Source organism: Poeciliopsis prolifica, unplaced genomic scaffold (assembly GCF_027474105.1).
Source record: "Poeciliopsis prolifica strain line A6 unplaced genomic scaffold, Auburn_PproV2 SCAFFOLD026, whole genome shotgun sequence".
Classification (NCBI taxonomy): Eukaryota; Metazoa; Chordata; class Actinopteri; order Cyprinodontiformes; family Poeciliidae; genus Poeciliopsis; species Poeciliopsis prolifica.
In genome coordinates, this window is record NW_026562401.1 from 2,079,744 (window position 1) to 2,101,099 (window position 21,356).

Genomic DNA, 21,356 nt, shown 5'->3' on the forward strand with positions numbered 1-21,356 from the left:
TGGACATTTAAAATGAAGCTTCATGAAAATTTCAAAATAAAAGTCTTAAGATTCCTTTCTGGCTCATGCCTATTTTAGTGAAAATGGCTGCCTCAAACTGATAGAATTATGTCTCCCCCTGTCTGACTCACAGCTGGCAGAGGATCCATTACCATAGCAACGGAACACAGCAGGGCCAGTGGTTAGGACTACAAAAACGCATCACTGTAGTTATAACATGGCAGAACTCAGAGGAAAAAGCTGGACTTTAGAACTGCTTATGTTTTGGGCCTTTTATAACTCATTTTAACCAACCATTGTTACACATGGAATTAGTTTGGCAATTTTAAATTAAGCTTTGAACAAATTTCAAAATAAAAGCCTTGACAATTTTTATATTAAGTAAGTGCTTTTTTGACCATTATATGTCTGATTTAACCAAATCACTGTTGTACATGGATTACATTGACCATTTAAAATTAAGCATTCTGAAAATTTCAAAATAAAAGCCTTAAGATTCGTCTGTGGCTAATGCAGCGCCGTGGGCGCTGCAATGATATTAGCTTGCATTATCTTTTCCTCTCAAGTTAGGGCACTGTCTTGCGCAGCAAGGTAGAGCATTAGCATTAGCCTTTTACCTTGCATGAGGTATTCGCTATTTCCCTTACTTAATGCAGAAAGTCATGCTTGTGACTCTCCACATGGTATTGATGATATTGCAGCTTTCTTTAGCATGGATGCTAATGTTTAGCATCAGAACGCTGGGTCCAAACTGATGGGCACACTTTGGCAGGCCCCGGTTAAATTTCTTCAGGAATTTTCTAGTTATTAATGCTGTTGTAAACTTTTCTATTTGACTTGCGGATGTGCTTCTTCTTCTGCCCAAAATAACAGAATCTAAATTTGAAATTACTTGGGTCAAAATGTTGATATCTGTTTTGCACCTTTTTGATGAGCAGGGGCTGCTTTTGAAGTTACTAGCACTTTTCTTCAGCTCACTGTTACCCACTTAAGTTTACATTAGGACTTTCCCAATATTCTCGAGTCCATTTCTCTTTTAAATGTTGCCATTAGGAGCTGAGATTAGAACTTGCTCAAACCAATTATCTCCTTCACTGCTGTCCATTTCAGTATTGGAACTGAAATCTTAGAATGACATCAAATCTTTCATCAAACCAATTCAACTTTGTTCCAGATGCAGTTCAGAAAATCTTTAGCTTTTGATAATCATTTTTGCTTAGTTACAAGGCTAGCTGTGAAGAGCAAATCAAGCACATCACAAAGCATTTCTCAGAACTTTGAGTTGTTCACAAATAGGTGCTGTAGTCACTGATTTTATGAAGAAAAACGGTTAGAGGGTGATACTGCCCATTAAATATGTCAGGGATTTTCCTACTGTATCTTATATAAAAAATAAAGATATTGCAAATGACAAGTGAAAATTGATCCACAGCATTTCTGAAAATACTTTAATTTGTTTGTACATTTGGCATCAAGGAAATGAATACCAAAAACTTGTAATTTGTCTCAGTTAATACTTGTACTATAACTATTTGCATTACTTTAGCAGTAGAACTATTTTTAATCATTTTTACTTTCTTCTTACTAACTGGATGCTTTTCTGCATGCCATGATAGAACAGGATTATGGAAGTTATTTTAGTATCCTTTTGACAATATAAAATATTTAAAATATAATCACAGATCTGGTCACATCCAACTGCATCAGTTAAGATGTCTTGTACTATTATTTGACATATCTTATAGGAACAATGCTAACAGTATATTCTCGTAAGAGAGTGAATGTTGAACAAGGAAGCTGCAAACATTCAACAAAAAGAAAATTTATTTAGCAATAGCTGTTAGGCAGTTACAGTGGGTGTGGAAAGCAAACAACTGTTGAATGCAGTGAGAACATCTTTAAGTAGCTTTGCTTATGCAGTTATGATTGCCAAATACAGCTATGTTTAACACTTTGGGTTTTCTGTGATTTAAATATACCCACATTAGTTTCTTTAGTAGTGAGCTCCCTTTGTTCAAGTCTAGAAACATGAGTTTTCATTTCTTTTAAAAATCTATATTTAAATGATAATGCAGACTAAATATTAAACAAAATATTGATTGTTTCCTCCCCACAATTACAAAGTTAGTTTCAAAAACAGAACTAAAGTGAGCAAAGTAACTATGGGTACATAGCACAGCTTGAGGTTGATGAGATTAGAGTAAAAGCAGGTTAAACAGTAAAGGTACTCAGTTTGTGACAGTGACAGCTTTCAAGAGCAGACTTAATATAAACGAAGATTACACACAGTTCTGTTACAGCTCATATGAGTCCCAGTAACTAGGAGACTAACAGACGAGGGGCGAGGACGGCTGAGAGGGAGCGATGGGTTGCTGATGCGGATGAATTGAGGAATGATTGCTCCCTTTCAAGCTTTTATGATTGCAGATTCTTTTGAAGCCTTCGGGTGCGATGCGGGTGAGCATTTGTGCCTGTGTGCTTGTTCTCTTTGTGTGGTTCAATTGTGCCGTATCAGGGGGATAACACAAATGTGTCCAATAAAGGTGAGTGATCTTGTTCCAGGCAGACTACACAAGTGCATGGATGACTAATACCTCTGAAGAGGAAATTAACTGTTAGCATGCACACATATGCAGACTCTATGAATTTTGTCCAACTTTGTAGGGCCTTTTTTTTTGTTTTGCTTTCCTGCTGTTCTGCTACTCTGTGGCGAATAGAATCTTATGCTGCGTGCAGATTTCCTCAGATCTAAATCTTCCTCTGTTCCCTACCACCCTTTCTTTTTCTGGATCTCTTACCATCATTCTAACTTCTCGCCAACCGTCTGCATGGCAGCATTAGTATGTATGGCTGTGTAGCGCAGGGTTTAGAGGTTTATATCTCCTAATAGATAGAGATTTGTCCTGTCGCACTAACAGCCACATATAGCTTACAGCTCGACACAGGGAGGGAATGACTCTTTCCAGTCTGTAGGAGAAGAAGAGGCCATGAACCTTTGTGTTTCTTTCTTATCTCCAAGGAGAAAGGTTCCTTCTCCGTTTAGACCAAATGCATTTGATGTTCCCCTTACCCACTTTTGCTGCTCTCTTTTGCTCCTCTCTTGCTGTCTCACGTTTAATAAGATTGGATTAAGGTTGAAGAAACAGGGTAAGGAGATGAGGAAAGGATGAGAGCCTATTAAGCATGTGAGAGGTGAGATGACATTAGGCTGCACAAGCAGAGATTGAGGAAGAGGAGTGTGTGCGACCAGATGTGCAGGCGTGCAACGGCGTGCATGTGCAGCACGTCTCCTGTATTTATCCCCATGGAAAGAAGGTAAGAATAGGGAGGAAGTGAGGCGTTTAGCGGTGGAGCGCTTTAATCAAGGGGCGAGCAATCCTGCATGACCCACTCTGTCATCCATTATTGATGCCTGCCTCAGCCTGGGCTGATGAATCATTAAGCCACTCATCAGGCCTGGGAATTCTGCCTCCTCCTCCTTTCTCGGCCGGTGACACTCATTTACATAAATCACACGCTGCTGTTTTTCACATGCCGCTGCATAAACGCAAACATTCACCCACATTCAGCTACGCATGCAAAGCTCATAGATTTTTCTTTCATCGTTCTGTAAAAGGAGTAACTTCCACTTTTTCAAAAAAACACACACTGGCTGTTCTGCCTCAAAGTTAATATGATACCTCTGAAAACTCATTGAAAGTGTTCATAGAGCCACAATATTCAACAACTCCAGACAAACAGAGCCACTGAAAATACCTTGTTCCTACTTTAGTCTTGATGTAGATTTGGTCTTCTGGGACACAAAGAACACTTGTCTACTGTCTGATATAAAAACTTTGTTGAGTAAAGATTTACAATAATATAAACCAAAAATAGTCAGGTTTTAAAACCAGCTGGGTCATATGTGACAAATTATGCCAGTAAACTTGAAACATTTTTTCTTCCGCTTTCAAAATTCTGTTTTACTGTCATTTTAGTATCTGTTCCACTATTAATATCTATACAGTGGGAAACTACCAAGGGTGTTTTTGTTATAAAAAGAAGCCACGTTCACTAATCTCACTAAATCGTTAATGTTTTTCCAAATAAGAATAGCCAGATATTAATGTTTTTCTTTCACATTTATGCCTTTCAGATGCTATATTTATACTAAAAAGCCTACAGTCTATCTCTCATGAATCTTTCTACAACATAATACACAAAGGTCAAAATGCTATCTGTTTCTCTTTAGATGAGAGAAGTGCTGCATATGTAGAATTATATTATTTGTTAAACAAAAAGAGGAAGACAAAAGCAGAACCTTATAGACTTTGTGCTTATACTCCATACCTCAGGGTTTTGCGGAAGTGGAAAAGTAGGGAATCTTGGATAAATTGATGAGTACCCATGCCATGCATATGCTTTTGCTCACAAACTACCCACACATTGCTTCTCATCTTTGTGCTCGTTCTCTCCCTGTTCCCCCCTTTCCCTCCTGCTGTTTCTATGTCTTCCCATTCTCTGTTATGACTAATCCTCAACCACAGGGTTAAGAATATACCTCACAGCAAGGGTAAGAAGGCCACCAAGCAGACTTGAGCAAAAAACGCAGAAATGCAATCACTGCAAACATACATACACAAACAGACAGCAGAGTCAGGCACCCTGCCCATATAAAAAGAGTTTGCCAAGGACTGGTGGCTGGTAGCTGGAGGCTGCTTGCAGACCGCTGTGATCCTGCCATCCTGGCAGCATGCAGCCAGGACATTTCTGCACAGCACTAACCTAAGCTGAGCTCTTGGCATCTTCAATCTGCTAAACATAGGAGCGCTGCATCTCATGGTAATTGTAGCAGGTTGTTTTTACCATGGCCGGTAATATGAAGACCGGTGGAAGCAAACAGCATGAATTATTAGTGTTATCGCGGCTCTTGAGGCTGGTGGAGGTAAAAAATTTTATAATTTGATTTATTTCTACTGATGCATGACCGGCCCTTTGCTATGAGAATGTCCTAGTAGGTTCTATCTGCTTTGATACATAAAAATGAGTGCATGCTAGACCGAGTGTACATGGTAATACATGCAATATCATAATGTATCTGCTCTGATTATGCTATTTTTTTTTACCCTTCAGTTTTAAATTAAGTACATAATACTGACTTAGCTGCAAAGAGATTTCAAACCGTAACCGTTTTGTCATGCCCATTGAATCGCTATGAATCCTTGAACCTCACTTTGACTTTCGCAGCACCTATTTTTACTCAGGGAAGTCGGTCAGGGGTCAGAAGGGAATATGGAGCATCCCGAGTACAAGAATATGGCTGAAGCAGCAGAAACATAAAAGCTTGACTTCATGACTCAGCAAAATCCCCTATAATAAATAAATGTATAAATTCCAAAGAACCTCTTACTCAGGAGGATTTTATGTGTTTATCTGATCATTTAACTTCTTAACATGATCTCAGACTAGTTTATAAAACTGTCCTAAAACTTAAAAGGTTGTGTTATGATTTTGTTTTAAATGAAATATTATAAAGCTATTTTCAATTTATTAAAACATGGTTTCTTGCATTGCCATGAATTTTAGTTCACCTTAATGTGGAAAAATGAAAAGCATTTTGTGGAACATCAAGTTCTATGTCATCAATGAAATATGTGTGTTGATGCATCCTTGTGTTGTGTAGTGGATGGGCATTCAGATTAAATGTGTAAAATTCACAATGTTTTGCTGTGTCATTACTTTTGCTCTCATGTAATCTGAAGAGGGACGTTCTATGTTTATATTATCTATGAGTGACCTGAAGTCTCCATGTTCTTCATATAGTAATTATCTCATTATTATTGTTTTAACTTATGTAGAGAGAAATAATTAGCAAAATTGATAAGAAAGTAGATATTCCCTACATTAAATGTACCATGGTGATCAAATCTTCATCAGTGCAGACTGAGAGTCTATGCAGCTCAGTCATTCAATAAATATTAATTTTGTTATTGATATGACATTTGTGTTGGTGTTAAGTACATTGTAGCAGTGGAGCATAGATGAAAGCTTCTTATTTACATAATTTCAGCATTGCAGAGCAACTTAAACTGAAAATGTGCAGCATTCACTGCTTTAGCAGTAAATATAAGAGCTCCACATTTAGTAAATAAGTAATTTCCATTTATATGGACTGACTTAATGCTACCTATGTGAGAATTTTCCAGCATCCAGTAAAACCTGTTCTAACAGCCTATTCTATCCCAGGCACAGCAATGCAAAACATAAAAGCCTTGATCTTATGTCAACGAACTCAGTCTCAGAGAAGTAAAACTTGTTCATATGCATTAAAATTCCTTCACCGCTTTGATCTATAAATGCAGTGCCTGCTCAACTTCTCTCAGACACATTCATTTTTATAAATAATCCTCATGCACATCCAAAGTGGAAGAAAAATGTGATTTGAAGATTGAGCTGGGAAAGAAATCCAAGCTGCTTTATTCAGAAGGAGCCCCCTCTGTCTCTGATAGGCTGGGAGTATTTCCTGGGCTCCTGCTCTGCCAGAAGGCACTGTGAGTCATCTCTCCTCCAGAGAAGAGATAATTAATTTGCCTGAGCTGCTCTTAACCCTGGCCTGGGTGTCAGCGGTGGAGATACGCAGGCACTGGAAACACGCAGGTGCAAATACGCGCAGCGCACACACCTGGGTGTGCATGAAGGCACATCAAAATATGCAAGCTGTGGTTAATGGAGCTATAAATGTAATCTCCACAACCGTTACTATGTGAAGGCATGAATCCAGATGGACTGAGAAGAGGAAGAAGAAGGAGCAGAATGGAGATGTGAAAATTGAGGTTATTGAAGAGCGGGAAAAACTGACCATCAAATAAAGCACACCCTCACTTTCCTTTCATTCCTTCAAGGACTTTTCTGCAATATTGCTACTTCAATATTAGTCTCCTCTCCCACACCCAAACAGCCATACTGTACACACACACACTCACACACGCGCACAGATGATTCAAAGGCCTAAACAGCTGCACCTTTGACCTGCTAAAAAATGAATGGGCTTCAGAGACGAGATGAAAAGTGAAAGGAGAGAGCAGCGAGAGAGGTGTCAGAAGAAAGATGTGAGAGCAAAGGCTTTGGCTAGAGAAATGGAAGTGGAAGATTATTGATGATAACTGCAAATAATAGTTTGATAGAAAAGCAACAAAAAAAACCCAACAAATATTTACGCAGTTCAGAGTACAGGGACAAGTGGCTTCAAGAAAATAAAAGAACACAAAATATATTTTTTATTACTTAATTTCAGTTAATTACTAAATTTCAAACATATTCTTGATACCATCATAATTTTGGGGCCTGTGATTTTCTTTTGAGCGAGTCAGTTCATCTCTGCCTTAGTTTGTGTTCCAGATGGTTCATCAAGCATCCTGTAATTATCAAACACTCACTAATTGTGTGTGAGTGTGTGTTTATGTGCTTGTGTGTCTCCAGGTGATTATCTGATGCTGTGATCACTAATGACCACACAGACAAACATCTGTCCTGAGGTGATGTGCAAAACGAGAGGTTGGCCATCTGCTGCGCCTGCCGCCAGCGTGCATGAGTAAGTCTTTTGTTGCTCGTGTGTCACTGAACACACAGATCTAACACTGGAATGTACACTTTGTAAAGTTTAAGTTGGATTATTTGAAGAGTTTGACTGAAGCAGTACTGATGGTGGTTGGCATGCCCCCAGTCTGGAGGAAGAGGTGTTGCTGCAGGCTGAAAACTAAGCAATGTTCTGTCAAGAATGTCAGCAGAAAAATAAAACGCACTCATCTAAAACGCATACATTTTTAATTTAAAATTAAAATAAATTAATAAGTAGGTAAAAGTTATTTTTTTATTTAAAAAAAAAACTCTCCCACTGTCTACTTATTCTGGAATAACACAAATTTAAAGTAAATCACATTAAACCAAGAAGTGTATTTCTGACAGGAAATGAGGCAGGCATATCTACAATGGCAATAAAACATTATGAAAGCAGAACTGGTTGTGAATAAATTATATTTTTGGTTTACACTCTGAAGAACTAACAACTTTGTCTCGGGAAAGTATGAACTACATAAAGGCTGGATGGAAATACAGACAAAAAATGATTGCAGAACAGTAAATGTCTTTGATTTGCATTATTTCTTTGATTTGTGCGTCCTTCAACAAGGAACTAAAGCTGTTGCATAAGCATTTTACAAATATCAATCTCAAAAATCCCTTTTTGACCTTCTATCAATTACAGTGACTATACTTATCACTATGTTTATGACTTGCTAAGGTGTTAGAGGCTTTTGAAGAGAGCCTGCACTTCTGCGTTTGGAGGCAGTTGAGAAGGACCAAAATGGCTTGAAGATGTTTTCAGACGCAAGGTGGGGAGTTGAATGCAGGATTTAAAGTTTGACACTTACAGAGACTAAAGGAAGATCATCATGGGACCCAGGACCAGAGCAACAGCAGTGAGAGAAAGAACCAAGAAGCTGAAATAATGTGGAGATCTAATGAGTAACATGGACACCAGGTGAGTACAAGCAACAGACGGCAGAGCAGCAGGAAACTGTGGGGAGGATGAATGACTGATTACAGGAAAATTTGAATGGAAACACAGAGGATGTAATTAACCAGAAGCTAAAGGCTGATATTGTGAAAATAAACCAAAAGACACACATAAGATAGAAGAAAAACTTAAGAAATTCAACAAAAAGAGCCAAAAAAACAACTACCGGTAGATCTCAATGCAAATATGGGGGGCAGCTTAAGCAAAATTGTGAATTGTGACAGAAAGGGCTTTAAAACATGGAGTGATAATAATCGGAATGTAGATTTTAATTGTGGCACATGTTTGGATTGCTTAAATGGATTATTTTCACCTTTCCTGTCAATACCTTTGCAGTTTTTAGATTCCATGACTGCATTGGTCTGGTGCTATCAGTAATCAACTGATACTTTACCCACAAAGTTTGATGTGCACTTCATGCAACTTCTAAAGCTTTGAACATGTTTGGACCTTTCAGGTGAAATATGTAAATCAGCTGAGGCGGTCTTCACGTTTTCATGTCGAAAAATCCAACCAACTTTCAGTCCTTTCAAACAAGTTTGCACGAAGAAACTCTGTGCCAATGCAAAGCAGTTTATGAATATTTGGGGCCATTATGCAGCACCCTCCACTCTCATTGGACCACTTGGGAGAGAGGTGTGAAAAATCTCTAAACAGATTGGGAAAATAAATATCATTCAATAGAGCATCATAATGTCAAATAAATAAAAAAAAATGTCATAAATGTCTAACATCATTTGAGCACATTTGTTCAGGAGGGAAGGGAAAGCAAAGCAGAGGAAAATAATTTAAATGACTTCTTGACACAAATGTATCTTGCCACCATGCAACTGAGGAGCAAAAAATAAATATTATGCAAAGAAAAAGAAAAAAGCATCTTGTAAAGTCTAAGGTCACAAAGTCTCGCTAAGGTGCTGTCTACATGGCAACTGGCTGCAAAGGACTTATTTAATAATTAAAGTCTTTCCTGTTTAACCATCACCAACATAAGCATGACATTTTCTGGACTCCACTGGGACTTTTGCTTTGCAGATGAGGCTAAAATTGAACTCTTTGGTGGTAGACATTCCAGAAGGGTCTGGTGTGAACATTTGATGAACATGCGGAACAGGGCCTTTTGATTGCTGCTCAGTATGGTAGAGGATCTTCTTTGTTGTGAGCCTGTTTTGCTTCCAAAGATCCTGAAAATCCTTTTAGAGTGCATGCCATCATACGCTCTTTTAAATAGAGTGCAACCCAGCCTATTTGCACTTCAGTGTTCTCTGACTCACCTGTGCTCCATTTTTTTTTTTTTTGCAGAAAGTGGCTCCAGGTTATTTGAAGAAGCTACTTTTATTTTACTTGGCACTGATTTGTTGTGTCTCCTAAGACCAGAAATAAGGAAACTCGTACATGTTAGCTGAGTTGGTTTCCACTTAATAAATATTAAATTATATTGGGAGTTTGATCTATAAAAATTGACAGCTATATATGTTATAAGCATTTTTAGAAGGGATAAACTGATAAATAAGCTATAACGTTAGCGACCATGAATACGTAATGTTTGCAGGATACCAGAGGAGCAACTACTGCAAGTTTGTTTCCCCCAGAGTGATCAATAGAGCTGGCTATTAGAGTGCTTCGCTGGGAATATGCTGTGCACATGCAAAACTAAAACATTATGACCATTATTTTTTATTCATAAAGCCACATTTCTCATTTGAATTGCATATTTACAGGCAAGAAATGCTTTGATTAGGCTTGAGTCAGTATTTTTAGATTATGTTCTTGAGTAAGAAACTCTGTAGTAATGCATTAACATTGCAACCTAAATCTGGAAAAGGACAAATTTAGAATTAAGAATATTCATTTTGAACAGTGTGCACTGTAGAGTCTGCAGTGAGTAAGAAATACTCTGTGCTTTGACAGTTAATAACAAATGAAGTAGATGATCATAGATAGACATACACAGATGTATATCAGCCGAAATAGGTAACTTTTTTCCGATTGCAGATTTCTCTGCTACAAAACACACAACACAAGTGATGTAGAATAAAAATAATAAAATGTATGAAGATAGCATCAAAGACATGATACTGTAGAGAAGACATTAAGAAAATCAATTGTATAAAAGCTCTGCCATGCGAAAGGTAGATCTGATTAAAAAGTTATGCTTCTTCTTTGTAAAGAAATAAAGACTGTGAGTCTTAAAAAGACAGATAAATTAATTCCACTATTGGAGAAAAACTTATTTGACAGTACAAATTCCCCTGGGGTTTTAACTCTGGTCTGAGGAACTCTTTATATTCTCTGGTTAGATAACCACAGATCCACAGAAGTGTGAATTTAAAACAAGGCAGAAAGATACTGGGGCACTTGATCTTGGAAGGTTAACAATAATGCTTTATAATGACTGCCTAAAATGCACTGGTAACCTTGGAAAAAAAAAATTAAGAGATAGGTTTTAATTCCTCCAATTAGCAGGTTGCCATCTGATATGTGTTTGCTATTTGCAAAGACAGAGGTGGCTTTGTCTGCTTGTGTTGCCATAGTTTAAAATAATGTCAAGTTAAAAGTGAATTTTTATAATTATTAACATTTTTATGTTTTAAGAACAATTTGGAGGATGTTATGAATATTGCACTAATGACTAAAATATCTTCAACTATGCTACAATTTCTGAGCATTTAAAAAAAAATTAATAATCAGAGTAGCTTTATATGAAGATCTTCTGAACTACGCTTATCTCCTGATACCCAATGCAAATTATTTGGGAGGGCCAAACAGAGTAAATATGAATCACAACATGAGTTTGACAACATTCTCGACAAAGCACTTTTTGCAAATATGGGATGAATTTAAAGTTATGTCAAATTACAACTTTGGGCCTGCACACAATCCACAAGAACAAGTTTTCTGATTTTGCTTTAAGTTGCAGGACTAACAAAAGTGAATATACTTGTCAATATATGTGACACCTGAAAAGAACTGAAGTGCATCTTATTGCTGAATTTGTCAGAGTAGCCCTGGAAAGACAAGAGAGCCAGAGGGGTCAGATGTCCAGGGCCCACAGGAGACGGTGGTTCTCAGAACTGAACTCTCCAACCAACAATTAGATCAAGATTACCGGTACTTTATTGATTCCAAGAGGGATTTTTCTTAATCAAAATAACAAAAACTATAGAAGAAGTACAAATAAGTGGAAAAAAAAAGAAAAAGGAACATAAAAGTAAGTACCATAAAGTATCAGATGTACATTATACCACAGACAGTACAACACAATCAGCCATATCTAATATCACCCATCAATATGGGCAAGATTTTTTTTTCTCCAAAATAGGGCTGGTTGGGAATAAAAATGTAGCCAAATACTAATGTTACATAAACCTTATTAGTATTATTTTATGCATAACTGCCCTTGCAATATATTTAAGTATACCCCTGTGTGTGTCCCCAAGTTGTATCAGCGACACTGTGACTGACGCAACATTTGACTGTGTTCATAAAGCTGCTCCATAAAAAGCCTGGTGTGCAGCTGGCAGAGAGGGGAAAATATCCAGAATATATCCCAGAATGCATCTGTCGCTGCATTCTGGGTCAGACAGCCCTCCATCACTTTGATATAAGTAAACGGTGCCAGGTCTGTTACTGGAGGAACGTACCTCAAGCCGCAGGTGCAGCCAATCTTCGGTTTGTTCTCCAATCCCGTTTCACCTGCAGACAGACCTCCCTCAACTCTGTCCTCTGCTGATAAATCCAGCAGTTATCTTCCAGTTGTGGATTTTTGTTAGAATTAGACCAGATTTGACAGGAAAAGTTTGGAGGATGTTGAACGTTAATGGGTACGCTGTTTTGTAATTTTCTGTGGGTTGCCCTGTCTAGGTGCGTCCTCCCCTCTGCAGACAGGATTTGTTGCTGGATGTGAGTGGCTAAAAATTAAACTAAAATCCTCCTGTAGAGCCTAAACTAACATGTGGCATCTGTAGAAAAAATGTTGAATGTATTAATGAACACTTTATAGTTCATGCAAGCATGATATAAATGCTAGCTTTTTATGAATGAGGGATAGAGTAGTTATTTCTCCTTTGTCTCTAAAAGAGAAACAAACTCAGACTGATTCTCTCAGAACAGTACAAAACAGAATACCAACATAGAGAAATTATCCATTTCCCTTTTCGTATATCAATATGGTTAGACAAGATTTTAGAGGTGAGCATTATTTTATAAAAATAGAAAAATATAGAGATTTGATTATCAGTAAATCTTATACAGAATCACCCATATGGACCCATCCAAATTATCCACCTTTCTTCCCAACACTCTCTTGCTTACATGTCATCAAAGCGCTGAGTGTGTGCGGTGATGGAGGACACTAACCGTCTTTATAACAATCTACATTAAAAATTACAGCTATATATGGATGATGTTTAAGATGTTTGTACACCTAGTATCCTCCTCAGGGCATGCTGTGTTGTTGCTGAGAAACTTGCAGGTTACATCACCTCAAACAGCAATTTTTTTCAAAAGTTATATAACGAAGCACAAACAAACGGTTAGAAAACTTTGTAACCAGAGTGAAAATATACTAAAATAGAAATCAAAACAAAAAAAGCTGACAAGAAGTAAGCAAAGGAAAAACAACTGGAGCAACAGATCACAGACAGCACCTCTCCTATGGGGAACCAGTTCACTTATCAAGCAGAGGTTATTATGCTGAGGCACTAATTAATTCATTAGTTAAATGAAATGCCAATAAAAGCTTGAGAGGGTTTTAATACCGATGCCAACTGCCTTTCCCCCCTCCCTGCTCTCCTCCCTCTCATCCTCCCCTCTCACCCATCTGTCCAAATTATCCACCTTTCTCCCCAACACACACTTGCTTACATGTCATCTCCAAAGCCCAGAGTGTGTGCGGTGATGGAGGACATTAGCCGTGATCAGCAGGAGCACTTTGCAGCGGTCAGCAGGAACGGGGCAGTCATACAGGACTTTAGCATTCAGTAGCACTTACCTGCGCTCTCTCAATCTGTTCCTCCAGGGCCTTTTGGCCAAGTTGGTGAGCATGTAAGTGCATTGCCATTAGCCTTTATAAATGAGAGGTGGTGCGGCATTACAGGTGTTGACTGTGAAACACTAACTACTCATCACTTAGCAGCTGTCTCTGGGCTTTTATGGCAAACATTTTCTACCTTTTAAGTCAAGACTTTTTCACTTTGTTGTTAACAGGATAAAGACTTAATGAATGTCCAGATTTTCTGCTGAGAGCTTTTTGATACTGATCCTCAACAACTCATAATTATGATTTTAATTAAAAGTGGCAATTAGATGCTCAGACTGCCATGCCAAATGGCCCTCTAGTTGGCTCTGCTTGTTTCTGCTCCTTCATAAGTGGCCTGATATTTGTAGCTTGCAACATGACTCACTCTGAACATTGTAGTCTCTTTTGCTGCTGAATAGTTTTTTCAAGATAATTGTTTAGGGCATATGTTCAAATGAAGCCTTATTTACATAAACATTGCTTAGTTCCCTCTGGAGTCAACAAGAACACAACAGTGAAATGCAAAGGGAGAGACACACAAACAAACACGCACCTACACACACACGCGCGCATACACCAGTCCATTTCCACTTGCTTTGACACTGTATGACATAATGAATTGAAATCCTCCTCTTCAAGCAGCTGCAGTAAAATGTACATCAAACAGGTTTCGGCTGGCAGGGTGGACATAAGACATGCTAATAGGGGACATGGTTTGTTAGGGTTTTGAATGCAGAAAAGCATCCATAAAACTATGTTTTTAATAGGTTGCTGGAATTTTGACGCATTCTCCCTGACATAACTATTTTATATGGGAATGACTTTAACTTTGATTTTGCTGCCCTGAAGACATATTGTAACTAATCTGGATACATGACTGCTGCAGCAGGCAATGAAATCAGCAACCTGCACAGAAGATACACATCTCCCTTTCTGCAACTACTGTTTTTCCAGAGGGACTCCTGGGCATTCCCAAGCCAATCTTGAGTCATAATCTTTAGTAAGTCCTTGATCTGCCCTAAAGCCTCGTCCGTGTGGGACATGTCAGAAACACCTCTGTTTGGAGATGTCGCAAAAAACATCCCTACGACCACTTTGATTGGGTTTTACAAACCCATCTTGAAGCAGCGAACTCTCAACTTGGAGAAGGGAGAACATCTTCACATCACAAACTTAGAGGCATTGATTCATCTTTGGGACAGAAAATTGTGCTTGTCCTTGATGGCCCACTTCATCACATCTAATCAGGAATAACATCTAAGGTCATGCAGACAACACTTTTCAGAGTTGATGCTTTTACTGAGAAGAATACTCAAAGTTAAACCTTTTCTGCTGTCAGGTATTTAAAACTTAAGTCACAGAAAAACAGAAAAGTTAATAGGAAAAGTCAACACTTCTAATACACACTTAGTGTCTCACTAGTTCACTGAAGAAGAAGAAGACATCTGTGGATTTTAGCCAAATGTATTTCTCCATTTATGCCACCAAAGGGCATAGCCTAATATAAGAAAAATAAAAAAAAATACTCATTAGGTTCAAATTAATTAAACATTCAGTGAATTCCTGGCTATTTAAATCTTTTCAACAAATTCAAAATAACATCTTAGAATTTCATTCCTCCACCATGTTTCTCATCAGAATAGCCAATCCCACAACAAATTGATCACCAGGCAATATTTTAGTTTGTCACTGCCCTTGTAAAGCAGAGGATGCAGTTGTAGATATAAGAAACCATGGCTAAATTTAACCATAGAAGCAAAACTACCACAGAAGAGCAGATATAGAGCTACTGTGGCAGAGACAATGTAGTGGCATTTAGTTTATTATATTCAGAAGTTAATCCTGAATAGAACAGATTCAAAGGTGGTCACAAGGTGCCGATATCAGCTGCTGACAAGACTCTCACAATATGTGATTTTTCACAGAAAATTATTTAGAAATATTTTTTTATGTCAGATGCTGCCAGTGTGTATTGCACTTCAAGAGCTAATTATAACAAAACTATTTTACACATGTGGAAATGTGTGTAATTAGTGACAGAAAATGGCTGGCTGCGAATCAGGTTGGATCTGTCTGAAATTAGAAATCCATTGGACATGAAACAATTCCCTTTTCCAACACCTTTTTCTCTACTATCTCCTTCTGTCGTCCATTAATGCTAATGCCAAGAACAAAAAAAATCCTTTAAAGTGTTAATGAGAGTTTGAAGAATGACTCACTAGTGATGATTAGGTGATAATATACATACAGAATCCAAAATGTAGACATGTCGCACAAGCCTATAATAATTAGAAAATTATTAAACCTATAACAAATTAGTGGTGATAAAGTAGTCATGAGCAAAAGAAAAGAAAAACTTGTCCTTGACACAAAAGCGCACACTCCAGAGAGGCTAACTAAATAACATAACAGAGCACTTTTAACATACACAAGAGAATATGTCCTCGAGTTGGAAAATGGCTGCTGTTCAGCACTTATTAGTGTCCAGTATTTATTTTTTTCATTCTGCAATGTGTCATCAAAGAGAAAACACAAGAAGTTATCCTTGACAAATCCCAGCTGTGAGCTGTTTTGGACTTCAACAAATCAGAGAGCAACCGTCTGCTGTAGCATCTTCCAGAATTAGAACCACGGCAACAAAAAGACGCTCCTCAGCTCGTTTAACCGTCTTGAAAAGATGCATTAAAATCACTCCTCCTCATTTCACCTAAAGCAAGGGGTCACTTTTCGACTGCTCGACCACAAGCACAGACTGTTCATCATGTTGACAGGTTCATATATCGCACCTTGTCTACACTAATACAGATAAATCTGAAAGCATATTTTTTTCTTCTACCTTTTGACCTTCCATACCTATCAGCATTTTACAAACAGGAAAACTTCCCATATTTACATTTTGCTTTGTTAGCTCTGACAGGTCTTTTGATGTTCCAAAAACAAACAAAAAAAAAACACCTGAAAAACAGAGCTTGGAGTGATCAATTTATATGAGACATGGCTTAAATTTGTATTTTTATTTAAAGGTCAAATTCAGTTGAGCCTGCAATACCTTTGCAGGATGTCAGCATTTTTGTCGAGCAAAGCAAAGCAAGGTCAGCTCTTGAACAGAGAATCTTCAGGTCCTTTAGCTCCTTATGTTTTTGCTTGATTTATGTTTTGTGTTTTCTAAATCAGTCTAATAAATTCACACTCTTCACAGTCAAAATATTTTGCATTCTTGAGTTGAAACCAATCTAACGCTGTCAATATGAAATCTTCTTTTGTCAGCCTTTACTAATATTTTAACTAACTAATATCTTAACTAATTTTGGGGACATTTTTAAAATTTGTTCTTGAAAAGTCAGAGATTTGGAATAACTCTCATTGCTATTTAAATAACTACAGCCATGGTGGGTACAATTTGGTTTATAAATTGTGTATAAAAAGCAGTAAAGATATTTTTTTGGGTTAGCTGAGAGAGTCTCCTGTAAGTTTTGCAAATGTTGTCACTTTAGCTACTATTACAGCAGCTTACTGTAATAAATTGAACTGGAAATCCAGTCAAAGATCATGGGAAAATGGATAAAGCTAAATACTGGGCAAACATTGAGGAAGACCTTAACACTTAACACAAACCAACCTTCATCTTCCAGCATAAACATATAGTACAGTCAAAGCATCTTTTAGAATGGCTTCATCAAAGAACTATTTTGTGTTAGAATGGTCTAGTCAAAGAACCTGTGGCAAAACTTGATATCTGATGTTTACAACCCTTTCAAACAAACATGGCTGAGTTATAGCACCATAATTCCTTTGAAAGAGGAAGGCTTTGTTAACTGATTGATGTAAATAAAATATTTAATGTCCACTGTTTATGCAGTATTGGACATAATGGTATAGTGACACTTTCAGAAATTAATGTAATTGGCCTTGTAAATGTAAACCTCCCTGGTTTGCTGCAACTGGGCACATATTTGACAAAAACTATGGCACATTTTAAGGGAATCCTCATCTCAGAGATGCATCGAGAAGCTTCAAACAACTTTCCGTAAACTTGGGAATTAGCAACTGTTTGAAAACTTTGCATCCACCTCTAAATTTAGATGTGCCACTGAGCCACAAGTGTTTAGAAATTTGACTTTCTCTGATAAATTAGGCAGAAAGGAGACACTGTTGCAGGAGCAGCCAAAAAACAAGCTTTTGATGTTTTTTCAGTAGATGAAGGAGCCCTGAGACAGGTGATAGGAATGATGAAATTCAAACATGGGCCCTAATTTGCAGAAAGTGAGATATGCACTGTGCAGTGTGCATCTAAAGACTTGCTATGCACTGATGGTCTAACTAGATATCGTTTTCTCTCTTTACGCGTGTGTGTGTTTGAGAAAGTGTGATAAGTTTGCCGGGATGGTTGTGAATGTGACTTATTGGCGTGTCTCTCCGCCAGTCTGACTGCGTCTGCACCGCTCGCTCATTCCCATCACACAGTCAATGCGGGCAGAACATGACAGACTGGTAATAACTCGTGTTCATGCACATACTCGTGCACACACGCAGTTACACACACGGGCTGCTTCTTTCCTCCTTTCTCATCAAACTTGTCATCAGCTGTGCCAGTTTTTTCTCATCTCACATTAAGAACTCATGAATAATATCTGATTACCCAGGACCCTCTGAGAAGCTCCACTTATGACGTACCCAGATGTATGCATGCAAACACACAACTCACCTAAATAAACACGGTTCAAAATATCTTGCTATTTTTTGGGTCTTTTTCTTCCTTTTGGACTTTACTCCTCCTGATTTACACCAAAGACCACAGATGGACACAGTCAAGCTTGGTGGCTAATATTCCCCGTTGACACAAAAAGAGTTTCTTTCTTGCACACTCTCGACAAAACAATACAGACCAAAACAATAGACTAGAGGTAATTAGGCCTATTTTTGTCTGCTCAAGTCATTTCCTCCTCACAGAAGTAATGTGATTTTACTCATTTAATTCCCAAAGGAGAGGAAAAGGACTGTAGCGGACAATGGCTTCATGCTTGACTACACAATTTTTCTTCTTTTTGAAATAAAAATATTCTGGTCTTCCACACAAATGGGGGGGATGCTATTTTATTGCTCAGGAAAAGAAATTATCACTCTGCACAAAAAATATTCTCATCTACCCTGCAGCTGTATTAGAGTGCTACTGGGTCTGATGAGCTTATTATTCTTATTTTTATCTCTCCTACCTTCAAGTAACTTCAGGAGTTTCTTGTGAGGACACCCTGGTGGGGTTCCTACAACTTTTTTTGTTTTTTACATCCAAATTACATTTTTTCCCCAGATCTTTTTTTTTAGCAATCTTGGAAGTATGAAGTCTATTTTTTACAGCAGTGTCTGTAAATTCCCATTATTGTTCATATTTAAGAACAATATGAGTGACAAAAAAAAAAACAAACTGACAACAAATTTGACTTAACTTGTAGAATAACCTGGTAAGAATAAGTTATGCTCATGATTTTCAATCCATATTTTCTGTGCTATGTAAGTTCAGTGCTTTCTCATTGTATACCTCAAAAAGGTTACTGGGTTTCAGCCAACTATCAAAATCCAACTTATTTTAAAATAATAATAATAATAATAATAATAATAATAATAATAATAATAATAATAATAATAATAATAATAATAATAATAATAATAATAATAATAATAATAGTGGATGTTTTTTAAACCCAATTTTAAAAGTAGGAAAGTGATTATGAAAATAAAAATAGATGAAAAGAGCAAAGAAGAAACAAAAGTGCAAAGTTAATAAGTAACAAAATTTAACTGATTTAATTTAATTTACTGTGGTTTGTGTTCTTTATATATTTTCAATTGAGGATACAGATTTTGGTGCTTTTATTTATTAGTTATTGCCATTCAGAAGACTTTGAAATACAGAACTTGTCAGGATGTACCTTTAGACATTGGGACAGGGCACGAAGTCAGAAATACAATTACCTTTTCAATCTTTGTATTTTTGTCTCAGTGCATGTTAGAAACCCGACTTTTGCTAATTTTGTCCTTACCATAAAACTTTCAGCTTTCAGCCCTCCAATTAAAAAACATAGAAGATGGCCTCACATAGAGCACTTTAAATGCCCAAGTAGTGAAAAAAGTTTCTCCACAAACAAAACGATGAAACATGCACATCTTCCTTCACTCAGCATGCTCTCCTACCGGTGTGTCACTGCTTCCAGTTGGACAGAGTGGTCCTCTGAAGACACCCTTGACCCGCCGAAAGTGTCCATTGCTCAGGTGAGTGGAGCTGATAACCAAGTAGTAACACGCACTGCACGCCATCCCGGGGGAATCTCGAGGCTTGGGGCCCATCGGTTCCTCCTCCACCGATCTGAGACGCGGACGATGCCCGGTCCTGCCCGGGGGTGCTGCAGGTGTGAACGTCTTACTCCAGTGTTCTGATGAGAAGTGAGAAAACGTGGGGCATGGTGGCGTTCTGTGGGATAGCTGCCTCTACTCCTTGAAGAAGAGGGGCATAAACAGAATAGATGAAAAACTAGGAGGTCTTTACTTACCAAACTCTTCCGCCGGAGTCTGCGTTTGGCATGCTGTCCGTCGGCCAGGCTGGAATAAATGGGTGAGCGCCTGTGGAGTGCCAGAGGAAAGAGATGGATTCATCCAGGCACACATACACACACACCCTCTCCTCTTCAACCCTCCTCTCGCCTCCTCATGCCCACTCCACTCTCCAGTCCAGCAAAGTGTAGCCTATAGCTGCGACAGCTCGCAAAGCGGACTTCTCAGTGAGGAGAGAAAACAAGGGAAGCGGAGACTCTCCGCAGGTGCGCATTCTTAAATTCCACGCACATCGAAAAGCGAAGAACGCTAGGGAGAAAAAAGAAAAAGAAAAGAAAAAAAAAATCTCATAGCCTACTTGTCTAATTCCTCTCTGTATTGATTGGCGTCACAATCAGGTGTCTTGTGAACGAAAATCTGCGGTGCGCGGTGGGAGGGACGGTAAATCCATCCAGAGGAACAGCCTGGTAGTTATTATCGGGCTCCCGCGCAGGCAGGTTGAAGTGGTTCATTCTTTCTCCAAAACGCACACGCACGCACTCCTTCTCACCATCTCTCTCTGTTTCTCTCTCTCCCATTTCTCTCTCCAGTCTGCGTGTGTGCGTGTGTGTGTGTGTGTGTGGGTGTGTGTGTGTGTGGGGGGGGGGGGGTGTGTGTGTGTGGTGTGTGTGTGTGTGTGTGGTGTGTGTGTGTGTGTGTGTGTGTGTGTGGGGGGGTGCGTGTGTGTGCGTGTGCTGCTCTGGACCTGATTCCCTTCTGCTGTATAATTTACAGCCCCAGTTGCAGCGTGGGTCTGGGATAGAGGGGGATCACTCGGCTCCACGTTGTGCTTGAGTAACTCTCAAACACACCTCCTTGCACACGCCAATTTCTTCCACCAGTATATGTTTTCATTTTCCCCTCATTACTTACCTTTGCTCGCGCACAAAGAAACTTTTCTCGCCGACATCAGCTCAGTGTGTGGCATTCCCCCTTTCAGTGTATCGGAGTTTGATGCCCTCAGTCAAAGCAAACGCGTCACTTTGGGCTACATCCCCGGACTGTGGAGAGACAGAGGGTGGGGGAGGCAGGGTTCGTTTTGCTGCAGCCTTAGTGATGATAAAAGGGTCTTTTTCCCGAGCGGGTTGTGTCAAAGAGCAGCTCGGAACCAGCTGCAGCTGAGTCTGTCAGGCTGTCTCGGACACGGAGATGCGTGGCGCTGTTCATCCCGACGTGGTTCTGAAACCGCTCTGCGTGTCA

The 21,356-nt window shown here is 38.6% G+C and overlaps 1 protein-coding gene across 2 annotated transcripts in view; it reads right to left on the reverse strand.

The window, feature by feature from the left end:
• The window catches only part of LOC129371542 (G patch domain-containing protein 8), an 81,702-nt gene extending 61,088 nt beyond the window's left edge, over positions 1-20,614 (reverse strand). The window contains exons 1-3 of one of the 2 annotated variants that reach the window (XM_055048165.1): positions 20,476-20,614; positions 20,117-20,186; positions 19,761-19,999 (exon numbers count right to left, since the gene is read on the reverse strand). In XM_055048165.1, the coding sequence (XP_054904140.1) occupies positions 19,761-19,913 (153 nt within the window). In that variant the 5' untranslated portion in view covers positions 19,914-19,999; positions 20,117-20,186; positions 20,476-20,614. Of the gene's footprint in view, positions 1-19,760; positions 20,000-20,116; positions 20,452-20,475 lie in introns of those variants that run through there. The other variant, XM_055048163.1, reaches the window with a different exon arrangement.
• Positions 20,615-21,356: the final 742 nt, after the last annotated feature.